Source organism: Halichoerus grypus, chromosome 2 (genome assembly GCF_964656455.1).
Source record: "Halichoerus grypus chromosome 2, mHalGry1.hap1.1, whole genome shotgun sequence".
NCBI lineage: Eukaryota > Metazoa > Chordata > Mammalia > Carnivora > Phocidae > Halichoerus > Halichoerus grypus.
In genome coordinates this window covers 189,109,526-189,134,650 of record NC_135713.1, presented here as the reverse complement: position 1 = coordinate 189,134,650, position 25,125 = coordinate 189,109,526, and the positions used below count along the sequence as shown (strand labels likewise).

Here is a 25,125-nt window from a genome sequence, read left to right as displayed (position 1 = left end):
GGTTTGGCCGCCAAGGTTGCTTCTAGAAGTTTCTGAAGAATAGCCCTTCTGCTCTACAGTCAAATCTTAGATTTACAACCATCACCAAATGTTACAATGCCATATGTTTGGTGCCAACTGGTGAAGTTCTGTTTGCTAAACATGTTTTTGTAGGACCTTGTGTTACTCCATGTCTACCTCCCAGATTACAGTCCTCTCTTCTCAGGGCAGCTGCCGCATCTCAGCCTTCCATCTCCTCTCCTTCCAGGTCGGCCTCTGTACAGACTCTCAAGGCTGCCCATCTACAGGAGGATGGTGATTCAAGTGTCGATTCCTGACTACTCTCTGCAGTTTGAAGCCTGTGTTTTATGATCTGAAATTGGTACCAATTCATGATCCACATGCTAGGAGAATTTTAGAATGAATGGAGCCAGGAACAGATGTCCACATATTCGTTGTCCTGTCGAAGGAAGGCCTCTGGACAGTTTATTTCAGGAACGCTTCTAGTCACTGAACTTTGTTGCACTATAAACCTACTTCCTGGGCGCCTGGGTGGCTCAGTTGTTGAGCATCTGCCTTTGGCTCAGGTCACGATCCCAATTCAGGCTCTCTGCTCTGCAGGAAGCCTGCTTCTCCCTCTCCCCCTGCTTGTGTTCCTGCTCTCGCTCTGTCAAATAAAATCTTTAATTAAAAAAAAAACCTATTCCCTGGAAAAGGCACTTTTGTATACCTCCTAGGGGTGTGAGGATTAGATCAAGTCCCACACCAGGTCTGTCCCTTTGTTACAGCATTTAAGCCAAGATCCTGTCACTGAGGGGACTTGAGGGTTTCCAACCAAACTGCTCCATCAGCTCACAAGGCAAGTTCCTCCAGAGCCACCAAGCGGGGACAGCCATCACCACTACATCTGTCCACCATGCCTGCAACACAGCTGACCTGTGGGCAACTTGGGAAGGACAAGCTCACTAAACATTTTCTTGGCCAAGAGGTAGAGGCCCCAGGTGAAGTTGAGCTGTGGGTGTAGACTATCCTTCACTGCCCATTTCTGTGGTTCCTTCACACATACGAGCCTGATTATACATAAAATACAATCTGCAAGTCAGGTGTTTCTGAAAACAAGTTTTATTTAAATAAGGGTTTAAATACATTACATAACATTAAAACTGAAGGAAAAAATAAACCAAAACCAGTCTGTTACTTCACATGGCATTGGGCAGCTGTTGCTAGGAAGTTGCAAGCTCTACAGCTAGCTACATGACTGATACATCAGTTTGAAGTTTGTTCCCTTGTCAAAAGTTTAACTCCTATGAAGGCTGGCCTCACATTCTGGTGTTTGGACATCGATTAGCTAGGACAGGTCTGGTCAAAAAGACCTTGGTGGCAAGTCAGATGTCCTCTCACGCCTCACTAGAGGGCAGGTGGCCGCTCTAAGCTCTGCCCACCTGGTCAGACTTTGACTACCAGTGACTCCCTCTAGCAGCACAGCTGCGGTTGCGGGCTTACCCCAGCCTGTCCTCTCAGCTTCACCGTGGGCTGTTCACGTGGTGACATTCTCTTAGGGCAGGGAACTCTGAAGAGGGAGAGCCGAGGAGCTTCTGGCCAGACACAGCCATCTGTGATCTTGGGGCTCTGTGCTGGACCGAAACATCACATTACTGCTTGGTTTCAGGCCGGACACTGCCAGGCGCCTACTGCTTGACCTCTGTTTAAATGAGGGACTTCAAGACTAGACAGCATGGCTCTTTTCAGTTTATTGCATGAAGGAGTTACACTAGTCCAAGTTAAAAGCAGACCCCAAATGGTTACATTATACAAGCTGTGAGGTTTTTAAACTTGTGACAAGGGACAGAAGGGAAATTCTACTCATTGCAAGGAAATCCTCACTTAAGCTTCAGTGAGCCAGAAGCACTTAAAACCCATGAACCTTCAGCTGGTCGTCCTTAGCCAGTCCAATCTGCAAAGAAAAAAGGACAGAGTTATAATAGGGGATATGAAGAGAATTAAAGTCCCCATTTCTGATGGCAACAACTTTGTCTGCTTGCTTCTACAATAGGCAAGAAAACTCCAAGAGCCTAGGCACACACTTTGACCACTATGAGCACAATGGTTCTTAACTCAGGTTATACTGTTAAGAACCAGTGATGTAACAGGATTTTAGCACTTAGGAACAGCCAGCCAGACATCCTCTTTTAGTATCTGTGTGTAATTTAAAATGGCATCTTTAAAGTAGATCCATGTACGGGGCATCTGGCTGGCTCAGTTGTAGAGCATGCAACTCTTCACCTTGGGGTTTTGAGTTCAGACCCCACATTGGGTTTAAGTAGAGATTACTTAAAAACAACAACAACAACAAAAAAAACAGATCCATGTAAAGGGTGATTTAAGGCAGGTAAGTCCTTAAAAAAAGAAATACTGGTGTACATATTTCGAAACTCAACTGTTGTTTTGTAGAGCTTTAGCAGACTAGGCACGACCTGATAGCGGCCAGGACAGAGGCACAAATGGATTATGAAGAAGTGACTGAACTCACCTCTACCAGGAACTGGCATATGTTCTTGCGCTGGTCGCCCTGTAGCTGAATTACTTCTCCATACTCTGGATGCTCAATCACAGTACCATTGCAGGCAAATTTCTGCAAGCACCAACGAAGCAAAACCAATTAGGCCAAGCAGCAGTCCGAGTGCACTAACAATCTCTACTGAGAAGCAGTACAAGTCAGCACCCCTACCCGAGCAAGTTAAATGGGATTTTCCTACAATCTCATTGAAGACCTACCTTCTTAAACGCCTTCACTAGTTTCTTTTTATCGTAATCATCAGCGATCCCTTGGACAGTAGTAAGGGTCTTCCTGCCGTTTCTCTGTTGAATTCTTATATGGATATAATCCTCAGTGCCAGCAGGAAGCAGATCATCACCCTTACTTGCATCAGCAAAGGGGTCTGGGAAGAAACATCAAGCTCGTTTAGAGCTGCTGGGGCTTAAGTGCCACTGCCACTCTCCCAGTGGATCATTTTTGCACGCGCGGAAACTAACACTGAAATCGCCAGGGCCTAGGTCACGTCCGATCTGTCCTTGCTGGCTGTCCGCGAACGGGTCAGTCCGGGACGGCCGGCTTCCCCAGCGCCGGGAAAAGCCTGGGCCTTCTGCCCCAGGCCCGCCCTCGGAAGACGATCACGTGCCGGGGGAGCCTGGGCGGGCGGGCGGGCGGGCAGCGCCCCACCCGGCTGATGCAACCGGCCGGAACCCGACCACCAAGGCGGGGCCAAGCTTCCCGCCCCATTGGCGGGAGCGTTTGTCACTTAGGGAGACACCGCCTCTCACTCCCGGCTCCGTGACAACGGCGATGACGTAACGGACGTGACGCAGGGGTGGCGGGAGGGGGCGGGTGTGGCCCAAGGCGGCCCGGGAGCCATTAGTAAATGCGCCACCCGAGACGCCGGGCCGCCCAAGTGCTGCCTCTCTAGCCGCTCCTTCCGGTCGCGCTTTAAGGGCAGATCCCAGGGCCCGGGTCAAAGCCCCGCTTCCTACGAGCCCGGACACCTTCCCTCAGCCTATGTTTACGAAAGCCCGGAGCACCGGCAGGTTTCCGAGCCTCGTCTCCGGGCCCGGAGCACTTCGCCGCCCCACCCAGGCCTTTCTCCCCACGGGACCTTTCCGCAGCTTACCGAAAGAGTGGAGGTTCTGGATAGCGGACATACGATACGATTCCTTTTCCTCGGTGGAAACGGCCTGCGGAAGGCGGCGGCGGGAGAAGGTGGGCGGGGGGGACGGAGCGTCGGGAAGCGAGGGGGCTCAAGGGGGAGGCTGCTGAGTCCTCGGCGGCGGCTCAGTGACTGGGGCGGAGGGGCGGTGCCTGTATTCACTTATATAGCCACCCCTGTGACGCCAGCGCGCTGCCCCCACGTCCCGGCCCCACCCACGGCGTCGTGGCCTCAGCGCCCGGACGCCGGCGCTTCCGATTGGTCCGGGGGCGGGGACGCGGGACGGCGCTTGCGCAGGAACTCTGCGCTGCGGGAGGGCGTCCTCTCGGTTCCGGGAGAGGTGGAAGGGGGAGGGAAAGGTTGGTCCGTCTAGGCGCTTGCGCAGTGCAAGAGGAAGGTGTCAGGGTGGCGCAGAAAATTGGCGGAGGTTTCGGAAGTGCCTAACCACTTATGTTCTCTGTCTTGACCTGACCCTATTGCAGCCCTACCTGCTTGGAAGAGAGCGTTTTCATGGGATCGATCGGCACTCCTTAAATGAGACTTAGATGCTGAACCTCCCAAACGCGACGAATTCCCACTGTCTCATACTCAGTTACCCACGTAGTCTTACGGATTTGGGGCAGCACTTTCATTTAATCAACACACGGCTGTTAATCAACACACAATAATATAATCCAAGCCTTAACTTCATCCTTTAGGTTAAGTTACTATTTAGATGAATCTAATCTAAAAATGGATTAATCTACTTTAAAGAAAAAGTGCCCTGCTCCTTAGCCTGCGTTCGAGGGAGAGTGACGCTGGTTCTCGGGGCTAAGAATAATTCAGGCACCCGAAGGGTGTCCTGTGTGTCCTCCAAATTGTGTGGGGTAGAACCTTGCCAGAGAGGAGTCAAAATACTTTCTTCAAAACAGTCAACCTTTCTTGCTCTTTCAATGTATAAATTTGAAATGTTCTCAGTTGCAAGGGTGAATAGAGTGGATTTAGACACCAAAGGCTTCCAGGAGCCAGACAGGTAAGATAAAGGAGTGCAGACAGCCAAGTGTGACGTGACGGCGTGTGGAGGGGGCCCAGGGTGAGGACTAGAGGATGTAGCAGCGATGGGTGATGTGAGCCCCAGCTGACACGGAGGGTGGGAAAGAGCCTATTTATGGGGCAGGGTGAGAGCCTACCAGATGAGAAACCCCAAGGAAGGAAAAGTTAGGTGTACTTGATAGTTTGTTTTGATTGCATATTTACTAAGTAACCTTTTGATTAATAATTTGGCTTCCTTGATACCAGGAAGGGGGTAACCATAGCTAGAAGTCATGGGCATCTCAGTCTGACGTCCATCCCAACCTGCCCTCCACCTGGGAGCCTCTACCCTCATAGATGTGGCTGTGCTTGAAAGGGGTTTGCAGAGAGAGAGTGTGAATGAGTCAGAGCTAACCTTCCCAGTATGCACACGTATTTTGTTATACAAATTTTTAAATTAACAATATGGTCTTGCTTATTAATCTTCCCTTGTAGGAAAAGACCCTTTCTGTGCCATTTTAAAGAAATCCTCTCTCTCCTTTGAGTTTATAAAGATATTCTTTTTGTTGTTGTTTGTTTCAAAAGCTTTATTTATATATATATTTTTAATCTTTTTTTAAAAAGATTTTATTTATTTATTTGACAGAGAGACAGATAGTGAGAGCAGGAACACAAGCAGTGGGAGTGGGAGAGGGAGCAGCAGGCTTCCTGCTGAGCAGGGAGCCCGATGTAGGGCTCGATCCCAGGACCCTGGGATCATGACCTGAGCAGAAGGCAGACACTTAACGACTGAGCCATTCAGGCACCCCTTTATATTGTTATTTATTATTATTTTTAAAAGATTTATTTATTTGAGAGAGAGAGAGAGAAAGAGAGAGAGGGCATGAGAAGGGAGGGGCAGAGGGGGAGGGAGAAAGAATCTGAAGCAGATTCTGCACTGAGCTCAGAGCCCAATGCAGGGCTCCATCCCTTGACCCTGATATCATGACCTGAGCCGAAACCAAGAGTCAGTGGCTTAACTGACTGAGCCACCCAGGTGCCCCTATTTTATTATTTAGAGAGAGAGAAAGAGCTTGAGTGGGGAGCAGGGCAGAGGGAGAGAGAGAATCTTAAACAGGCTCCACACCCAGAGTGGGGCTTGATCTCAAGACCTTGAAATCATGACCTGAGCTGAAATTAAGAGTCAGACACTTAGCTGGCTGAGCCACCCAGGCACTCCTGTTTGCTTTGAAAATTTTAAAGCTTTACTTTTACCTTTTATTTACTTTTATTTTTAATATTTTAAAGATTATTTATTATTTGAGAGAGAGAGCACAAGGGTGGGGACAGGGAGAGGGAGAAGCAGACTCCCTGCTGAGTGGGGAGCCAGACACAGCGCTCGATCCCAGGACCCTGAGATCATGACCTGAGCCGAAGGCAGACGCTTAACTGACTAAGCACCCAGGCACCCCTACTTTTACCTTTTAGGTCTTTAAGCCACCCAGAATTGATTTGTGTGTGTGGTGTGAGACAGGGATCTGATTTTTTTCCTATATGGATAGCGCCTTGTTCCAGCACCATTTATTGAATAACATATAATTTCCCCACTGATTCATGCCTTTTTTGTCATACTCAGGTTTCCATTTGTGTGTGGGCTTGTTTTTGGAGTCTCTGTTCTGTTGCACTCATCTGTTTATCCCAAAGCCACACTCCCTTAATGATAGGAGATCTGCCAAAAGTCTTGATGTCCAATAGGATGAGCTCCTCCATTTTGTTCTTCTTCAGAATGTCTTGGCTGTTGGTCCTAGTTCCCCTTTCAGCCTTGTGGCCTATCACCACTCCCCACATTCCACACCACCGCAGTTCTTTTTTTTTTTTTTTTTTTTTTAAAGATTTTATTTATTTATTTGACAGAAAGAGTCACAGCGAGAGAGGGAACACAAGCAGGGGGAGTGGGAGAGGGAGAAGCAGGCTTCCCGTGGAGCAGGGAGCCCGATGCGGGGCTCGATCCCGGGACCCTGGGATGATGACCTGAGCCGAAGGCAGACGCTTAACGACTGAGCTACCCAGGCGCCCCCACACCACTGCAGTTCTATGAAGCACCCTGAACTTTCTCACCTCAGGGGGTTTGTACAAAGGCTCTCCCTTTGCTTGCTACATTCTTTTGTCTTTTTTTGTGTGATGTCTCCCACTCATCCATCAGGACTCAGCTGGGACTATCAGTTCTTTTGAGAAGACTGCGTTTGGAGCCTTTTCTGTGCCCCCACCTCCTCTATTTTGGCATTTATCACACTGCATTTGGCTCACCTGTTCCTTGAACTGGCTACGTAATTTGCTGGGCCCAGTACAAAATAAAAAATGTGAGGCCCTTTGCTCAAAAATGGTTAAGAATTTCAAGACAGTGACAGCAGAGCATTAAACCAAACATGCGGTGCTTCCAAGCACGGGGCCCCATGTGACTGTGCAGGTTGCATGCGCTTGAATCGGGCTCTGCCCCTTCCCTTATTTGTCTCCTGCTGGGCTGTGAGCTCAAAGAGCAAGGTGCATGCTATCTCCTCTGTGGCCTATGTGCAGTAAATTCCTGGCACACAATGGGTGCCCAATGCTTGTCGAATGAACATGCGGACATACATTGTAGGTGCTCAGTTACTTGGAATGGCCAATCCCTGACTCCAGGCTGTAACCTCTGCTATCCTATTAGAGAGTCCTGGCGTGGAGGACTGAGAAAAAAATCCTTTTGAGAAGTCTGACTCTGGTCTCCAAAGAAAGCTTCTAATCTGGCCTCCCGGCTCAGGGCAGGGAGGATAGCCCTCAGCCAGCCACATCCCCCAGCTTCTCTTGCAGGGACGCAGTGCCCGGTGCCAGACCTGACCTCAGTGCTCTGTAAACAGCTATCACCACAAACACACACAGGCTTTGCCCCAGGCAGGAGGCAGTGCAGAGGGCAGGCCTGGAGCGAGTGGTCGGGGAAGCAGGAGACCCAGTTCTTGATGACCGCCCGTTTCCTGGGTGATCCTGTTCACCTCTCAGGGCTTCCATTTTATCCCCATAAGAGGAGGAGCGGGTGACTTCTAAGGCTTTTGCGAGCTCTGAAGTCCAAAGCTCCGTGTTTCCAGGCTGGGAGCATTTCCAAGGCGGGTCTGCAAGAGTCCACAGTCCAGTGCAGAGGTTGTCCCAGCCCTGGGAGCTTGGGGAGTAATGATGGGGCCAGGGCAAACTTGTCTGAAGGTGACAGCTGAGCCTACTGTGAACACTAGCTTATTGGTTACCGTGCTCCCACGTCCTGGCCCGGCAGCCAGGGGCAGGGGACAGCGCATGGACTCTGGAGTACCTGACCCTGAGTATCACCCGCCACCTCTTCCTGCCGGTGGGTGGGGGGTGTTCTGTCCCTCCCAGCCTCCATTCTCTTATCTGTACAGAGGGATAAAGATGTCTTTCTCTTGCCCACTCTTTTCAGAGGATTTCAAGAGGAGAATATGTGTGATGGGGTAACATGTAGCGTTATGAAATCACTGAATAGTTTACGCCAGAGTCCCAGAAATGAAAGGGGAGAGAGAGAGCCCCTGAGAACAGCAGGGGACAGGAGCAAGTCCCTCAGAACGGGATGGGACAGAGGTGGGTGCTTCTTCACGGTGATCTCCTTAGGCTGTGTGGCAAGGGCACGGCTGTGTGGGACCCCTGAGGACCCTCAGCCCCAAGAAGAATTCCCCAGGGCCCCAAACTTGGCATAGAAGCAGCAGAGTCTCCCACCAGGAATGAGTCACATCCTCTGGGGAAATGGGTGTCTTCTTGATAACTGGGGCAGATGGATGGTCTGGTCCAAGGGACCTTCCTATAGCTCTTTATCCTGCCCACCAGCGGCTCCTGAGTCTGTAGTTTGGCCGTCCAGGTGGCCCTGCCCAGGGGAGGGGAACCAGGGGCTCTGGCTCTATCCCCCTGCCCAAGCAAGGCCACCTCTCCCTCATCCCATCTACAGGGGACTCCCCAGAGGCGGGGGAGGAGGAAGAGGAGGAGGGAGAAGAGGAGAAGGAGCAGAAGATGAGGTAGAAGGGAAGATGCTCTGAACTGAGTGGGGGTTCCCACCTTGGATTGGCAGAAGTGAGTCCCTGGCAAGGGCAGGAAACACGACAGCAACGGGAAACCCTGTTACCCAGAGAGAATCCTGGGGCATGCGAGAGCCCTCGTCCCATCCAAGATCAGTTTTCTGGGCAGCTTGGTGGGATGTTCACTGGCACGGGACTTACCTCGATTTGAAGAAAGTCAAATAAATGCGATATTCCTTGCATTTCTTGCTCCCTATTCGGGAGCCACCACCCACGCATGTAAATGGCTGGAATGGTGTCGTCCCCCCGCCAACTCCCCATTGAATGAAGTCTGCTATTGTTACCACTTGGGAATGGAGGCAGGGCTGGGCTTGCTGCAACTCTGACCCGGATCGTGTGTGACTATTGGAAGATGTGCATGCTAGGAGGAGGCTGGGGTTCTGTGGACAACATAGCTCCCCTTTCCCCTCCCCCCTTTGCCTCCAGGGTGATAACTGGGAAGAGACAGGAGAGAAACCTTATGGGGTGCTGGAAATGATCTCCATCTTGATCCAGGTGGTAAAAACTCTTTGAGCTGGACGCTTAGAGCTAACATGCTTTTGTATATATGTCAGGTCAGCTTTATTCTGCTCCAACCTGCCTCCCCAACCCAGCCCAGTTTTCTTCTTGCTCTCGTGTTTCCTGCCCTTGCCAGGGACTCACTTCTGCCAATCCAAGGTGGGAACCCCCACTCAGTTCAGAGCATCTTCCCTTCTACCTCATCTTCTGCTCCTTCTCCTCTTCTCCCTCCTCCTCTTCCTCCTCCCCCGCCTCTGGGGAGTCCCCTGTAGATGGGATGAGGGAGAGGTGGCCTTGCTTGGGCAGGGGGATAGAGCCAGAGCCCCTGGTTCCCCTCCCCTGGGCAGGGCCACCTGGATGGCCAAACTACAGACTCAGGAGCCGCTGGTGGGCAGGATAAAGAGCAGCCTGGGCTCGTGGAGGAAGCGAAGGGCCAAACCTGGCACCTGTCCTCAAGGAGCTGACAGCCCAGCAAGGCTTCTGCTTTCTGACTGGGCACTGGAGTAGGAATCCCCTGGGGGGTGGGGGGCGAGGCAGGGTGAACAATCCAGACCAAGGGAAATGGACGTGTTGTAATGGAAATCAGCTCAGACCTGGCTTCCTCTGAGACCACAGCTCCTCCAACCTCCTCCTATTTTATTTTGATTATTTTTAAAGCTAATATAACTCACATAAGGGCCATCTCCAGAAAGGCCTCTGAGTTTACCCAGCAGCAAATCTGCAATAAGACTCCTCAAGTCCTTCCCATGGGCTTGGAGAACTGTCTTGTCAACTGGGAGAGAGCTGAGGATCCAGGAGGAAACACAGAGAGGGCTGACAGAGCACGGCCGGGTGCCCCCCCGCCGCCATGCCACTTGCCCTCTTTCAGCCACACCTCTGCGCCCTGCCCCCAGCATCCAACTCTCCTCCATGCATCACCTGGAGGTGCCCGGGCCACTCTGGGTGGACTCTGTTCTCCCCTGCACCCACCCACCTTCCCCAAATTAAATCCAACTCACAAAGGGCCATAGCAGCCACGGGCCACATGTGGCTCATGAGCCCTGGAAATGGGGCTGGTCTGAATGCAGATGTGCTAGAAGTGTAAAACACACATGGAGTGTTTTTTTTTTTAAATTTTTAATTTAAATTCAATTTAACATATACTGTATTATTAGTTTCAAAGGTAGAATTTAGTGATTCATCAGTTGCATATAACACCCAGTGCTCATTCCATTAAGTGCCCTCCTTAATGCCATCACCGTTACCCCATCCCCCCACCTCCCCTCTAGCCACTGTCAGTTTGTTTCCTAGAGTTAAGAGTCTCTCATGGTTTGTCTCCCTCTCTTTTTCATCTTATTTTATTTTTCCTTCCCTTCCCTTATGTTCATCTGTTTTGTTTCTTAAATTCCATATATGAGTGAAATCATATGGTATTTGTCTTTCTCTGACTGACTTATTTCACTTAACATAATACCCTCTCGTTCCATCGACGTCATTGCAAATGGCAAGATTGCATTCTTTTTGATGGCTGAGTAATATTCCATTGTATGTATATTCTACATCTTCTTTATCCATTCATCTGTCGATGGACATCTGGGCTTTTCTCATAGTTTGGCTATTGTGGACATTGCTGCTATAAACATTGGGGTGCAGGTGCCCCTCCGAATCACTATGTTTGTATCCTTTGGATAAATACCCAATAGTGCAATTGCTGGGTCGTAGGGTAGCTCTGTTTTTAACTTTTTGAGGAACCTCTATACTGTTTTCCAGAGTGGCTGCACCAGTTTGCATTCCCACCAAGTTTGCATTCTGCACACATGGGGTTTTGAAGGCTTAGCATGAAAAAATAATTGTAAAATATCTCAGTAATTTCTATCTCAACTCCTTATTGAAATAATAATATTCTGGATATATTGAATTAAATAAAATATATTATTAAAATTAATTTTGCCTGTCTCTTTTTACTTTTTGAAAAAATGTGGCTATTAGGACATTTAAAGTTATATGGATGGCATGTACTATATTTCCACTGGGCGGCGCTGCTCTAGATAATTCCAGACGGAAGAGAGGGTCCGTGGCCCAGCACATGCAAACCCATCCTCATACACAGGGCTCGGCACAGTCTTCTCACCACCATCAGCCTTATCTCTGTCTCCTACTCCCTCCCCCAGCCTCTCTGGTTCTCTCTGCCATGAGCTTGCAAACTGCGTTCTGCTCAGTGATGGTCATGTACTATTGAGGCTGGCCAGGGGTGTCCCGGGATCTTTCCCCTCCCTGAGGGGCCCACCGAAACTGAGTCTCCTCTTGGGCAGGGGGGAGAGTTCTACCACCAAGAAGGTGATGTCCTTCCCTTTCTTTCTCACTTGCCTAGCCCAAGCCGACCCTCCAATTTGCTAGTGTCCAAGGGTGTCTGGGAACGTCCCAGGGTGGTGGGGGTGCCGACCTCAACTTTTGTCCCCAAAACTCAGCAGTTGTTCTCTGTACCTATAGAGAGGACTCTTCCAGAGAGGAATTCTGGACAGTAACTAAAACAATTCCTTTTTTATCGATTACCCACTACATCCTGGGTGATGTGCTGAGTCTCCCACTCACGTCCCACGGAATCCTGACAGAGCAGATGTTATTGTCTTCTGCAGGTGAGGTGCCTGGGCTTGGACAAGGACATAGGCTGGGGTGGCGACAGCCTTCCTGCTGGGCTGCATGGCCACCCGGAGGGGCTGGGGTCCCAGCAGGAACCTCTGGCTTACTTCTGGCCTTGTAAGGGGGTTAGCCTTTCCCTCAATGGGGCCAGTACCTGGGAGCGCACCCCAATTCTGTGTCAGAGCTGGGGGGTGTGACTACATGTTTGGAGAGTGAGTCTGGGTGACCGGAGAGGCAGGCAGCCATTGTAGTACACAGACTCGGATTTAAAAAAAAACCACAAAGGGGCGCCTGGGTGGCTCAGATGGTTAAGCATCTGCCTTCGGCTCAGGTCATGATCCCAGGGTCCTGGGATCGAGCCCCACATCGGGCTCCCTGCTCAGCGGGGAGTCTGCTTCTCCCTCTCCCTCTGCCTGCCGCTTCCCCTGCTTGTGCTCTCTCTCTCTCTCTCTCTAATAAAAAATAAAAAATCTTTAAAAAAACAAACAAACAAAAAACAACGGATACTTAATTTTGTTCTCTACACAATGGCTGAGCTCCCGCTCTGACCGGCGCAGAGATGGGTGCATGCCTGGCCCCCGAGGTGTCGGGGAGATGGACAGAGACCAAATGTGGTTCTGGGAGGAGTGGGCGTGGTGGGAACAGAGATGTGTGAGAGATTGTATGCCAATGTGTGGGCCGTGGATGAGCGCACATGCTGCGCATGTTTGCAGATCTGACCAGTGGGAGTGTGTATATATGTGGATGGTCCTTTCGTCCTTCCCAGAGGCTCTGGAGGATCTGAGAGCTTCCTGGGGACAGCCAGGCCCAGGGGAGGGATCTCAGTCCCTACATGGAGGCCTTGCTGGCATGATTGGGGTTTTGGGTCAAGGGACTCTTTGAGATGCTGTCCTGTTACCTGACTGCTCTGTGTGCAGGCAACTTGCATAATCTCTCTGAGCCTGAATCCTTTCCTGTAGGTATCAGGACTTATTAACTATACCCCCCAGCTCACTTTCTAAGGAGCGTGGCTCCAGGTGCCCCTGGGGGCTTTCCTTGTCACATGGGGGAGGCTGGAAGGAGCTAAGGTGCCGGGGCGAGGATGGAGACCTCAGGGGAGACTTGAGAGGATGAGAAGTGCAGCCAAGGGCAGCTGGGGGCAATGAAGTGAAGCTCGGGTGGGTGGTAGGGCCAGGAGAGATGACCGATCTCTGGGGGCCTTGTGGGGGAAGACTGGTGCCCAGTGATCTATCTGCCCCATCCACATTGCTCCTGCAGTATCTTTAGTAAACTATCCAATGCTCACTGGTGCTTGTGCTGAGGGGATTTTCTCTTGGGGATAGAGTGAGGTTTTGGGTTCTGCTTCACCACTGGCCTGGGCTGTGTGTGTGGGGAAACTGTGATGCCTTGGTTAGGTTATAGAAAGTCCATGGCTCATTGTAGAGCCTCTGTTTATTACCTGCTTCCAAGTGCCTGGCGTTAAGCACTTTATATTTATTGTCTCCTTGAATCCTCCTGACACCCCAGCAACCGGGAGGAGCCATTCCCTTTTACAGGTGTGCACATTGAAGTTTAGGATGGTGGCATTGCTTTTGCAAGATCATAGCTGGGAAGTTGCAGGGCTGGCTTCAGGCCCAGCCTGTGACCTTGACTGTGAAGGTGCCCCTGCCCTGAAGGGCTGTCCGTGCTGGCCCCCCCACGCCCCAACCCCAGGCACTGCTGGCTTCCCCTCCCAGAGCTGGGAGGAGACACTCCTGCCCAGGGGTGGGGTGGCCTGGTGTGGCCTTGAGTGAACTCACTTCCTTCAGTTTTATTTTATTCAAAAATAATGATTATATTTCTCCCGTTGTAAAATATTATATTCTTGCTTTTTTACTTAAAATTTTTATGCAATGAGAATATATTATTTTAAAAAATATGATATATTCTTACTGTGTAAAAATTTTTAAAAGTAGAAAAGTGACCCCTCTCCCACCCCCGCCAAAATCACCTGTTAAATCAGTTACCACCTAAGAATGACCAAGATCCATTTTAGCATGTTTCCATCTCTTGATGTGGGTATTTATAAAGCTGTCTACTGCTGAGTGTCCCCCCTGCTTTGTGTCATGTTAGCCCTTGGCAACTTTTCAAGTTCTCCCCCTAAGAATCCATTCTCATTTAAAACACTAGTGAACAATGTGAGCTTTACTCAGTGACCTCTGGGCGGGGGAGGGCATCCCCCCAACATAGCTCAAAAGTCTCAGCTTGCCAGGACCCCTCCTGATCACTTCCCTCGGAGAAGGATAGATGGAAGAAACGCAGGCAGGGACAAGGAGCCTCTCCTCTCCCCAGAGGAAACCACCCTTAAAAGGATTTTACACCACCCTGGAAGGAGCCCTCCACCCTTTTCCACATGATAGATAGATGACAAAAACCTGATTGGAGGATAGGCGCAGGGAGGGTTAATTAGATTAAAGCAGCTGGCCAATAAACCCATAGAAACCAGTAGACTTAGCAACTCCGGTGGCCATCCTCTTGGGTCTCCTCCCTCTTGGGGAGCTTTGTACTATCACTTTATTTATTTATTTATTTTTTAAAAAGATTTTATTTGTCAGAGAGAGAGAACATCAGGCAGAAGGAGAAGCAGAATCCCGGACTCGGGACTTGATCCCAGGCCCCCGGGATCATGACCTGAGCTGAAGGCAGACGCTTAACCTAAGACTGAGCCACCCAGGCACCCCTATACTATCATTTTACTATCACTCAATAAACTTTGCTTTGCTGCCCACCACTCTTCATCTGGTCTACCTCTTCATTCTTCGAAGAGGCATGACCAAGAACCGCGGGCACTAAAGGAAAAGAAATCCTGTAACATGGTGTCCCTTTCTCCCTCTAGGATCTGTCTTTGCTAGTTTCTTCATCTCCCCCTTTGATTCTGTCCCCATTCCAGACCTTAACTTACCCGCCTCCCCCCATCCCCATTTTGCAATTCAGCTCTGCCCCAGGCCTCCCTGAAAATGTGTGCAGCCAAGATCAGTCTCCACTTGGCCAAAGGGTATGCTGGCTTATAGGACCCCCCGAGGGCACAGATGAAGTTAGAGACATCAAAATGTGTGTGGGTGGGTGAAATGGGGAGGGGCAGAGGGAGAAGGAGAGAGGGAATCTTAAGCAGGCTCCAGGCCCAGGTTAGAGCCCGATTAACTCAGGGGAAGGGGGGCTCCATCTCACAACCCTGAGATCATAAGCTGAGCAGAAATCAAGAGTCTGACCCTCAACTGAGTCACCCAGGCGCCCCATTTCTGTTTTTTTTTTTTTTAAGATTTTATTTATTTATTTGAGAGAGAGAGAGAGAGAGAGAATGGGTGGGCGAGGGGCAGAGGGAGAAGTAGACTCCCTGTGAAGCAGGGAGCCTAACTCAGGACTGGATCTCAGGCCCCCCGGGATCATGATCTGAGCTGAAGGCAGATGCTTAACCGCTCAACCAACTGAGCCACCCAGGCACCCCCGTTTCTATTTTTATACATTGAAGCAAAATGTATTTTTTTTGGGGATCCAACTCTACAAGCTGACTTGCTTTTTGTAATGTAATATAAAGAGGTATGTTACTGTTTATATAAGAAAAGGGATATATGTGTGTGTTGTTTTTTTGACCAAAAAAAGGAAAAAAAGGTTATCTGTGAGGGGGAAGGAAGGGTAGAGGGTGGAGGAGACAGGGACAGAAGCTGGATTTCCCTGACTATACTATTTTGGAAATTTGATTTTGGAACCATGAAAATATTTTATAAAATTATAAGGATAGCAACTGCAATAGATCGAAACATATCAAATATGCCTATTTCAAATATATTTGAATCACAAGTTTATAAGATGAAAGAAAATCCTTATTTGGTCACCTTTGGAGGATGCTACAGAATCATCTCATTACTTTGAAAACTGGGAACTAAAAGGAAATTATTGGGGTCCACGGCTGGCTCAGTTGGAAGAGTGTGCAACTCTTGATCTCGGGGTCGTGAGTTTGAGCCCCACCAGGGTGTAGAGATTACTTAAATCAATAAATAAATAAGCTTAAAAAAAATAAAAGGAAATTATTTACCTTGCCTTTCCTGTAAGATCTATGCTTTTCCTGCAGAGTGGAACCAAACTGCAGATGAGGGGGGAGGGGCATGATTTCCTTTTATAGAAGCAGGAGTCCAGGTAATAAATAAAGAGGGAGTGATATAATTAGAATACTACCATTTTGCAAACCCTGATCAATGAATGTATCTGGGCATTGATCATCAACCCCTAAAGCCACCAAAGGAGAAACAACACAGCTCTCCAGCACCCCCTATGAATTGCCCCTGCTGGTAAGGAAGAGGAAACCCTGAATCTGAGAAAGTCTTTAGATCTAACTAGCAAGTTTCAGGCAATGCAGAGGACAGAGGAACATGTCAAACTACATTATGGGAATGCAACCCCAGACGGGGAAACTCTACAGGGGAATGCAATCCTAAAGTCCAGATGGGAAACTCTACAAGATAAATGATGTTTTCTACAATGAATTAATAGGAAGGGGGAAAGTGAAGAGATGGAAGAGGTACTTAGAATTTGAAAGACTTAAGATACATACAACCATGGGTTGTGGGTTTTATGTGGATCCCGTTTTTTTAAAAAAGATTTATTTATTTATTTAGGGGGGAGGGGCAGAGGGAGAGAATTTCTGGTAGACTCCTTGCTGAGCATGAGCCCAATGCAGTGTTCCATCCTAAGACCTATGATAGATCCCACATTTTTTTTTCTCTCTTAAAGATCTTATCCATTTATTTGAGAGAGTGAGCAAGAGAGAAAGTACATGAGCAGGGGCAGAGGGAGAGGAAGAGGGAGAAGCAGACTCCCCTGCTGAGCAGGGAGCCCGACATGGGGCTCGATCCAAGGACCCCGGAATCATGACCTAAGCCGAAGGCAGACACTCAACCGACTGAGCCATCCAGGCACCCCTAGATTCCCAATTTTTTTTTAATTGTCATTTATCAAAACAGGAAAGAATATCCAATGGAAAAAAGACAGTCTCTTCAACAAACAGTTTTGGGAAAATAGGAGAGTCACATGCAAAAGAATACACCATACACAAAAATAGACTCAAAATGGATGAAAGACCTAAATGTGACACAAGAATCCATCCAAATCCTAGAGGAGAACACAGGCCACAACCTCTGTGACCGCGGCCGCAGCAACTTCTTGCTAGACACGTCTCCAAAGGCAAGGGAAATGGGCAAAACAAACTACTGGGACTTCAACAAGATAAAAAGCTTTTTGCACAGCAAAGGACAGATGACAAAACCAAAAGACAACTGACAGAATGGGAGAAGGTATTTGCAAATGTCTTGTCAGATAAAAGGTTAGTCTTCAAAATCTATAAAGAACTTATCAAACTCTACACCCAAAGAACAAATAATCCAATCAAGAAATGGGCAGAAGACATGAACAGACATTTCTCCAAAGAAGACATCCAAATGGCCAACAGACATATGAAAAGATGCTCAACATCACTCGGCATCTGGGAAATACAAATCAAAACCACAATGAGGTATCACCTCACACCAGTCAGAATGGCTAAAATTAACAAGTCAGGAAAGGACAGATGTTGGCGGGGATGCGGAGAAAGGGGAACCCTCCTACACTGTTGGTGGGAATGCAGGCTGGTGCAGCCGCTCTGGAAAACAGTATGGAGGTTCCTCAGAAAGTTGAAAATAGAGCTACCCTACGACCCAGCAATTGCACTACTGGGTATTTACCCCAAAGATACAGATGTAGTGATCTGAAGGGGTACCTGCACCCCAGTGTTTATAGCAGCAATGTCCACAATAGCCAAACTATGGATAGAGCCCAGATGTCCATCAACAGATGAATGGGTAAAGAAGATGTGGTATATATATACAATGGAATACTACTCAGTCATCAAAAAAACCCAACAAAATCTTGCCATTTGCAATGACATCGATGGAACTAGAGGGTATTATGCTAAGCGAAATAAGTCAGTCAGAGAAGGACAAATACCATATGATTTCACTTGTATGTGGAATTTAAGAAAAAAACAGAGGAACATAGGGGAAGGGAAGGAAAACTAAAATAAGACAAAAACAGAGGAGACAAACCATAAGAGACTCTTAACTCTAGGGAACAAACTGAGGGTTGTTGGAGGGGAGGTGGATGGGGGGATGGGGTAACTGGGTGATGGGCATTAAGGAGGGCACTTGATGGAATGAGCACTGGGTGTTATATACAACTGATGAATCACTGAACTCTACCTCTGAAACTAATAATACAGTATATGTTAATTAATTGAATTTAAATGAAAAGAAAAAGAATTTAAAAACTATCAAGCTATAAGCAGATAGGAAAAAAAAATCAAACCAAAGAAATGAAGAAGGCATTCTGTCATATTGGGAAAAAATTGGGAACTCCAGCATTCACTCATGATTTTATTTTATTTTATTTTAAGATTTTATTTATTTATTTGACAGAGAGAGACACAGCGAGAGAGGGAACACAAGCGGGGGAGTGGGAGAGGGAGAAGCAGGCTTCCCGCTGAGCAGGATGCCTGATGCGGGGCTCGATCCTAGGACCCTGGGATCATGACCTGAGCCGAAGGCAGACGCTCAACGACTGAGCCACCCAGGTGCCCCTCAATCATGATTTTAAAATAATATGAATCTTTCTAGATCTGTACAATAAAATTACCTAGTAAAGATATCATTTTACCAGCATTAAAAAAAATTGTCATTTGTGAGACTTATTTGATCTCTGCCGCTGGGTCCTGGCACCGAGATCCTAAAATCCCCCTAATTCCCTGAGTGATAAGGGTGCTAGGGCAGAGGGCTGGAGGTTGCATTACCAGTGGCCAGTGAGCTAATCCATCACGCCTACAAACGGAGGAACTTTCATAAAAACTTTTTAAACAATGGAGTTTGGGAGAACTTGCAGGTGGGTGAACACAACCATGTGCTGGGAGGGAGGTGTACCCCAACTCCACAAGGGCAGAAACTCCTGAGCGTGGGGATACTTCCAGATTTTGTGCCCTGTACCTCTTTAGCTAGCCGTTCATCTCTGTCCTTTATAAGAAATGGGTCATAGTTAAGTGTTTCCCTGAGTTCCGTGAGCCATTATAGCAAATTATCGAACCCTAGGAGGAGCTTGTGAGAACCCCTGATTTGTATGTAGCCAGATGGGACAACTGGGTAACTGTGGGGCACTCCAATCGGATGGGGGGCCACCAAAAGGGGGGTGTTCCAATTGGGTGGGGGCTGACGGCGCTGGTCATGCAAGAATTCACCCAAGGCAGAACAAAAGGGATACAAGTTTATTGGATGCCCCACAAGGGAGTGGTGGGTAGGACAGTGGCAGAGGACAGCAGAGGACTGTCCGGGAGAAGGAGGAGGAGGGGAGGAGTGAGGGGGAAGGGGAGGAGGACGAGGAGGCGGTGGTGAGGGCCCACAGCTACAGGGCAGAGTGAGGGAGTATGGGGACGTATGGAATTTCCCCTTTTTTGGCAATCTGAGGAACTGTGCCTGGTTGTAATTGGTCAGTTATGGCCTATGGTTATTTCGCGGTTGGGTTCCTTCATGAGCCCGTTTACATTGCAAGGCTGAGGTCCTTTTACCTTATTCAGGTTTCCAGTGCTCCATCATGTGGCCTAAAAGTGGCCTCTACAGTAATCTTAGGACCCACCGCTTGGGATCGACGTCTGCAATGGGGGGCAGTGGGACTATATGGGACTAGATCCCTTAGCCTGTGCGATCTGTGCTAACTCTGGGTAGTTAGCATCAGAATTGCTTGGCGTGGAAAATCCACTCATTTGGTGTCAGAAGTATTGTGAGCAGAGACATAATTTTCCTTCATTAAGGAATTATTACTCATTATTTTAGGTGTGATAATTGTATGTGGTTATGTTAAAGAAAAAGAGCTCTTATCTGCTGACTACATACTGAAATATTTATGAATGAAATGCTATGATGTTTGGGATTTGTGTGAAAATGGTGAGGGAGCCTGGGTGGCTCAGTCGGTTAAGCGCCTGCCTTCGGCTCAGGTCATGATCCCGGAGTCCCAGGATGGAGTCCCAGGATGGAGTCCCTTGTCTGGTTCCCCGCTCAGCTGGGAGTCTGCTTCTTCCTCTGACCCTCCTCCTTCTCCTCTTCTCTCTGAAATAAATAAATAGAATCTTTCAAAAGAAAGAAAGAAAATAATGTGGGAGAAGGGAGGGGGAACGTGGGGGTGTAGATCAAGACTATGAGTTGATAATTGTTGTCTTTGTGAATGGGTGCATGGGGGGATGTTACATCATTTTTTTTTCTACTTTGGTGCATGTTTTAAAATTTCCATAATAAAATATATGTTTTGAGTCTCTTTCTGTGCTGATAAACAGAATTCTACCACAACATTTAAAAATTTTTTATTGTTATGTTAATCACCATACATTACATCATTAGTTTTTGATGTAGTGTTCCATGATTCATTGTTTGTGCATAACACCCAGTGCTCCATGCAGAACGTGCCCTCTTTAATACCCATCACCAGGCTAACACATCCCCTCACCCCCCTCCCCTCTAGAACCCTCAGTTTGTTTTTCAGAGTCCATCGTCTCTCATGGTTCGTCTCCCCCTCCGATTTCCCCCCCTTCATTCTTCCCCTCCTGCTATCTTCTTCTTTTTTTTTTCTTAACATATATTGCATTATTTGTTTCAGAGGTACAGATATGTGATTCAACAGTCTTGCACAATTCACAGCACTCACCATAGCACATACCCTCCCCAGTGTCTATCACCCAGCCACCCCATCCCTCCCACCCCACCCCCCACTCCAGCAACCCTCAGTTTGTTTCCTGAGATTAAGAATTCCTCATATCAGTGAGGTCATATGATACATGTCTTTCTCTGATTGACTTATTTCGCTCAGCATAACACCCTCCAGTTCCAACCACGTCGTTGCAAATGGCAAGCTCTCATTCCTTTTGATGGCTGCATAATATTCCATTGTATATATATACCACATCTTCTTTATCCATTCATCTGTCGATGGACATCTTGGCTCTTTCCACAGTTTGGCTATTGTACCACAACATTTTTAATGGCGAGGTAACCTTCTTATGGATGTAGCAAAAATAATGTAACTCGTCCCCTTTTGTTGAGCATCCAAATCATCTCCAATCCTCTGTTCTCATCAGCCCTGGACAAACAACCTTGTGGATAATTCGACGTGCACCTCTCGTTATTTCTTAGGATAAATTCCTCTAAGTAGATTTTCTGGGTCAATAGAAAAGCGTATCTTTAATGTATTTGCAAAATTACCCTCCAGAGACAAATCGTTTATATTCTCTCCAACAGCCCACAAGAGGGAGGCCCTTACTTCACTCTCTCTCAGCAACTTCTCAAACTTTTCTCAAACTTCTGTGACCCAATCTCAGTCCTTGTTATCTCTCTCAGTTCATCTCGATACACTACCCTGCACTCCCCATTCCAGCCACACCAACTCCTTTGCTGGGCCTACAATGTGGCAGAAATTCTCCCACCCTGGGGTCTGGAGGCTTCTCCCCAGATAGTCAAATGGCTTTCTTTCCCAAAGCATTATAGGGGAGGAAATCATAATTTTCCCTCTACCCTTCTAGGTTCTTGGATGAGACCCCTGTAAGTAAAAGACAGGTTAACAACAGAAAAACAAGCAGAAGTGTGTATACTAATGGATAGTGTGTATACTAATGGATAGTGTGTATACTAACATGTATACTTCATGGATAACCAGGAAGAGTGAATACTCCCCAAGGTGGCTTAGAATGCAAGCTTGTAGACCATCTTAATAGGGAAAGGGAGGGTGTGGATAGGCCTCCTAGGGGGAAATAAAGGGTTTTTAGGAAAGCTGAATGGACACTTAGAAGAACAGCTAGGAGGAATGATAGGACAAGTCTTTCTGGGTGTGGTCAACTTCTAGTCTCTTCTCCCCTGTGGCAGGAGACAGTCTTCCCTGCCTGATGACTCTCCCTTCTAGGAAGGGGACTGATGATGACCCTTGAGTCCCTTTTGGAGACTCTGTCTTTAGATAGTTTAAAGGGAGTTTAGAAAAAGTCTATCTCTGCATTTGCTGCTTTTCAAGTGCTGACAGCTCAGAATAATCACGACAGCAACCCCGCACATTTTGGGTGGGCACATCCCACTACCCTTCGGTCTCGAGGTGTTGTTTGAATGTCTCCTTTGTACTGGGGCCCTTCCTGACTGTCCTGCTTTTTATTTTATTTTATTTTTAAGATTTTATTTATTTATTTGACAGAGAGGGAGGGAGAGAGAGAGAGAGCGAGCGAGCACAAGTAGGGGGAGAGGCAGAGGGAGAGGGAGAAGCAGACTCCCCATGAGCAGGGAGCTTGATGCGGGACTCTATCCCGGAACCCTGGGATCATGACCTGAGCCGAAGGCAGACTCTCAACTGACTGAGCCACCCAGGCATCCCCCTGACTGTCCTGCTTTAAATTGCAGCCCTCCACCCAGTCAGTCCTCCCATACTCCTTTCCCTGCGTTCCTCCTCCTTTTTCTCTGTAGCACCTTCTAGTACACCATGTACAATACTTATTCATCAGCGCCATTAGTTAATGCCTGTCTCCCCCACTGGAATCTAACCCCGCTGACTGATGAATCTCAAACCACGTAGCACAGGACCTGGCACATAGTAGGGGCTCAGTAAAGACTAGTCAAGACATGTATGAGCTGAAGTGCTTTCTTTACTATGAAGTCCGAACACATGTGAGCTATTACTTCTACTTTTATTCATGTATTATTTCTAGTTGCCTAAAGATGTCTTCACTGGGATTCCTTTTTTTTTTTTTTAAGATTTTATTTTTAAGTAATCTCTACACCCACCGTGGGGCCCCATCTCACAACCCTGCGACCAAGAGTTGCATGCTCCACTGACTGAGCCAGATGGGTGCCCCTTCACTGGGATTCCTGATAGCAGCTCAAAGCCAAGTCCTCGCCTCTCCTGCTTGGCCCTGACTTGTCTAGCTGTTGGTCGTACCCTCTTTGGCACTGAACGTCCTCCCTGCTCTTTTTCCAGCACTCTCTCGGTTGCCCTGAAACCTCTTCCATTTGCCCTGTTCACTCCTGTCCCCTGCAGCTACTATGTTTTTTTTTTTTTTCCTGAAGAGACCCCTGCTCAAACTCCACCCTTGCTCTAAGACCTTTGTTGGCTCCCCAGTGCCTAAAATCCTTAGTACAAACTCTCTAGACTGCCATCCAAAGACTGGCCCCTTCCGCTCCCAAATGACTTTTCCCTCCCCTCTCCACAAACTGGATTCTTAGAACTGATGTTTTCCTGCCTCCATGACTTTGCTCAGGCCGGCGCCTCCACCTGGAGTGCCTCCCTCACATCTGCTTTGTCAAATCCTACCTGCTGCCCACAGCCTCTCCTGGTGCCTCCTCTAGACCATGCTTCCTCCATTTTTCGGAACCTTTTGCATGACCTATTCTGGTGGGTATCTGGCGCTGAGTTCAGTTTTGGACACGTCATTTGGAGGCTCCCCTGCCAGACCGTGAGCTTCAGGACACGGGCTGTGCTTCGTTCCATTCTACATGCCATGAAGTCCCAGAACGATGTTCAGTTTTGCTCAACCCAAGAGTGACTTCCAATTTAGGGCGGAACAGGCGCACATCCTGAAGTGGCCACAAGATGGCAGCATAGACCGGGCATCGGGAAAGACGTGAGGCCCAAGTTCCAACTCCCCAGGGGTCAAAGCCCTGACAGGTGATCCGGTCCCCTTGAGGTGCTGGAAGAGGGTCCTCTCTCTAGGGCTGGGGGCGGTAGGTCTGAGGTGGGGGGCACCAGCTGGTGGCTTGCACTGAGTGTGTGCCTGTGTTTCCTGGGCCTGCCCCTCCCAAGGTTTACTCTGTAGTTCCTTTTCCAGGGGAGATCCTGGTGGGGAGGAAGGAGCACTGGGTGGGGAGTCGGCAGGTTTGGGTCCTGGGCCTCCACTGCAGCCTCGGGCAAGTGTCATCTGTGTACCAGGAAAAGGCCAATCACAGAGTCCAAATGGACATAAAGCTTCCTCTTTCTGTTCTCTCCCAGACTCCCTGCAGTTTTCCCGAGAGGTTGCACTGGTGATGGGAGGCTCACCACGTTGTCTCTCGTCCTGGGATTCAGTGTGGCCCAGAGGAGAGGCAAGGTGAGGGTCGTGGGGCCCCAGAGGGCCCTGCCCCCATCTCAAGGCCCACTTATCCCCCTTACTGAGGCAGGACGAGCCCCATCCAGGCTGATGAAAAACACCAGGTTTCTGAAAACTCTTACGCTGTGACCTTGAGTAAAGCCTCCCACCTCTAGAGGGACCGACTGCCCTTCCTGGACGGCGGGAGGCTGTATGGTAACAGGGCCTGGCAAATTACAAGTGCCTAGTCAATGGTTGCTGCAATTAATAATTATAATACAACAATAATAAATGTCCCTTCCTGCGCCAACATTTGACTATTCTGAGACCAACTGAGATAGCAGGAGGGGATGGTGGGGATTTAGGGATGCCTGAAGTATGTTTGCTGCAGAGCAAGGGAGAGGAGACAGGAAGGACAGAGACGTCCGTGGAGGGTCAGGGATGGTTTGCGGCTTCCCTGGGCGCGGGGTGGGGGGTGTGGGGAAACGGGGGCGCCGCGAGGTCGAGCCTCTCTCCCTGGCGGGGCTCGGCGTCTGGGGCGGCGGGGAGGTGGCGGCCGTGGAGAAGAGAGGGAGAGGCGGCGCCGGGCCCGCCCAGCAGAGGGCGCCGCGAACGCGCAGGCCTCGGTCTGGGTTTCCTCCAGCTCCTTATCCGAGTGGATTTGTCTTCCTGAGCTGTGGGCTGGTGGGGGATGCGGTGGGGGTGAGGGTACTGCTGGCCAAGTTGGGGAGCTGTGGGTATTGTCACCACCCGTGATCGTCGGCCTGTGTCCCGAGTGGCCGTGTTTGCTTGTAATCACCTCAGTCATCGCTCATGCATTCCGCTAACGCTGTTGGGCACCCGCCAAGTATCGGGCACTGGACAGAGAGTAAAGTGGCAAATAAGGAGCACGCCCTGGACACCCCCCCATCCCCCATGATCCAGGTGACAGAGGTCGGCCTAGGGCGCTGGGGGAGCACGGAGGAGGGGCTGAGTACTTCCGATCGCCATCCCTCTCACCCGCAGCAGCATCTCTGAGGTGTGAACTCTGAGCAGTGTTCCATGGATCTTACCGAGGAGAGAGTCGAGGTTCAGACAGGTTAAGGAACCAGCCCAAGGCCACACAGCCAGTAAAGGGACG

General features: G+C 48.9%; 1 protein-coding gene and 1 long non-coding RNA gene across 2 annotated transcripts; both read right to left on the bottom strand.

Annotated features, from left to right (window-relative positions):
* Nucleotides 1-1,078: 1,078 nt before the first annotated feature.
* Nucleotides 1,079-3,817, bottom strand: EIF1 (eukaryotic translation initiation factor 1). The gene is made up of 4 exons (XM_036069124.2): nt 3,645-3,817; nt 2,755-2,918; nt 2,510-2,611; nt 1,079-1,933 (listed from the first exon to the last, which is right to left on the bottom strand). Exons 1-4 carry the CDS (start codon nt 3,673-3,675, stop codon nt 1,889-1,891), a joined length of 342 nt encoding a protein of 113 aa, XP_035925017.1. The 5' UTR covers nt 3,676-3,817; the 3' UTR covers nt 1,079-1,888.
* Nucleotides 3,818-19,172: 15,355 nt separating this feature from the next.
* On the bottom strand, nt 19,173-21,110 carry LOC144381022 (uncharacterized). The gene is made up of 2 exons (XR_013445424.1): nt 20,767-21,110; nt 19,173-20,021 (listed from the first exon to the last, which is right to left on the bottom strand). It is a non-coding gene; the product is annotated as an uncharacterized LOC144381022 (long non-coding RNA).
* Between the last annotated feature and the right edge of the window lie 4,015 nt (nt 21,111-25,125).

What these genes read in the sequence shown, in the direction of transcription:
- EIF1 (XM_036069124.2), bottom strand. Translation starts at nt 3,675, where the DNA reads ATGTCCGCTATCCAGAACCTCCACTCTTTCG. An exon ending in TAGTGAAGGCGTTTAAGAAG is followed by an intron (nt 2,612 to 2,754) that starts GTAGGTCTTCAA and finishes TGGTGCTTGCAG; the next exon opens with AAATTTGCCTGCAATGGTAC. An exon ending in TATGCCAGTTCCTGGTAGAG is followed by an intron (nt 1,934 to 2,509) that starts GTGAGTTCAGTC and finishes TTTTCTTTGCAG; the next exon opens with ATTGGACTGGCTAAGGACGA.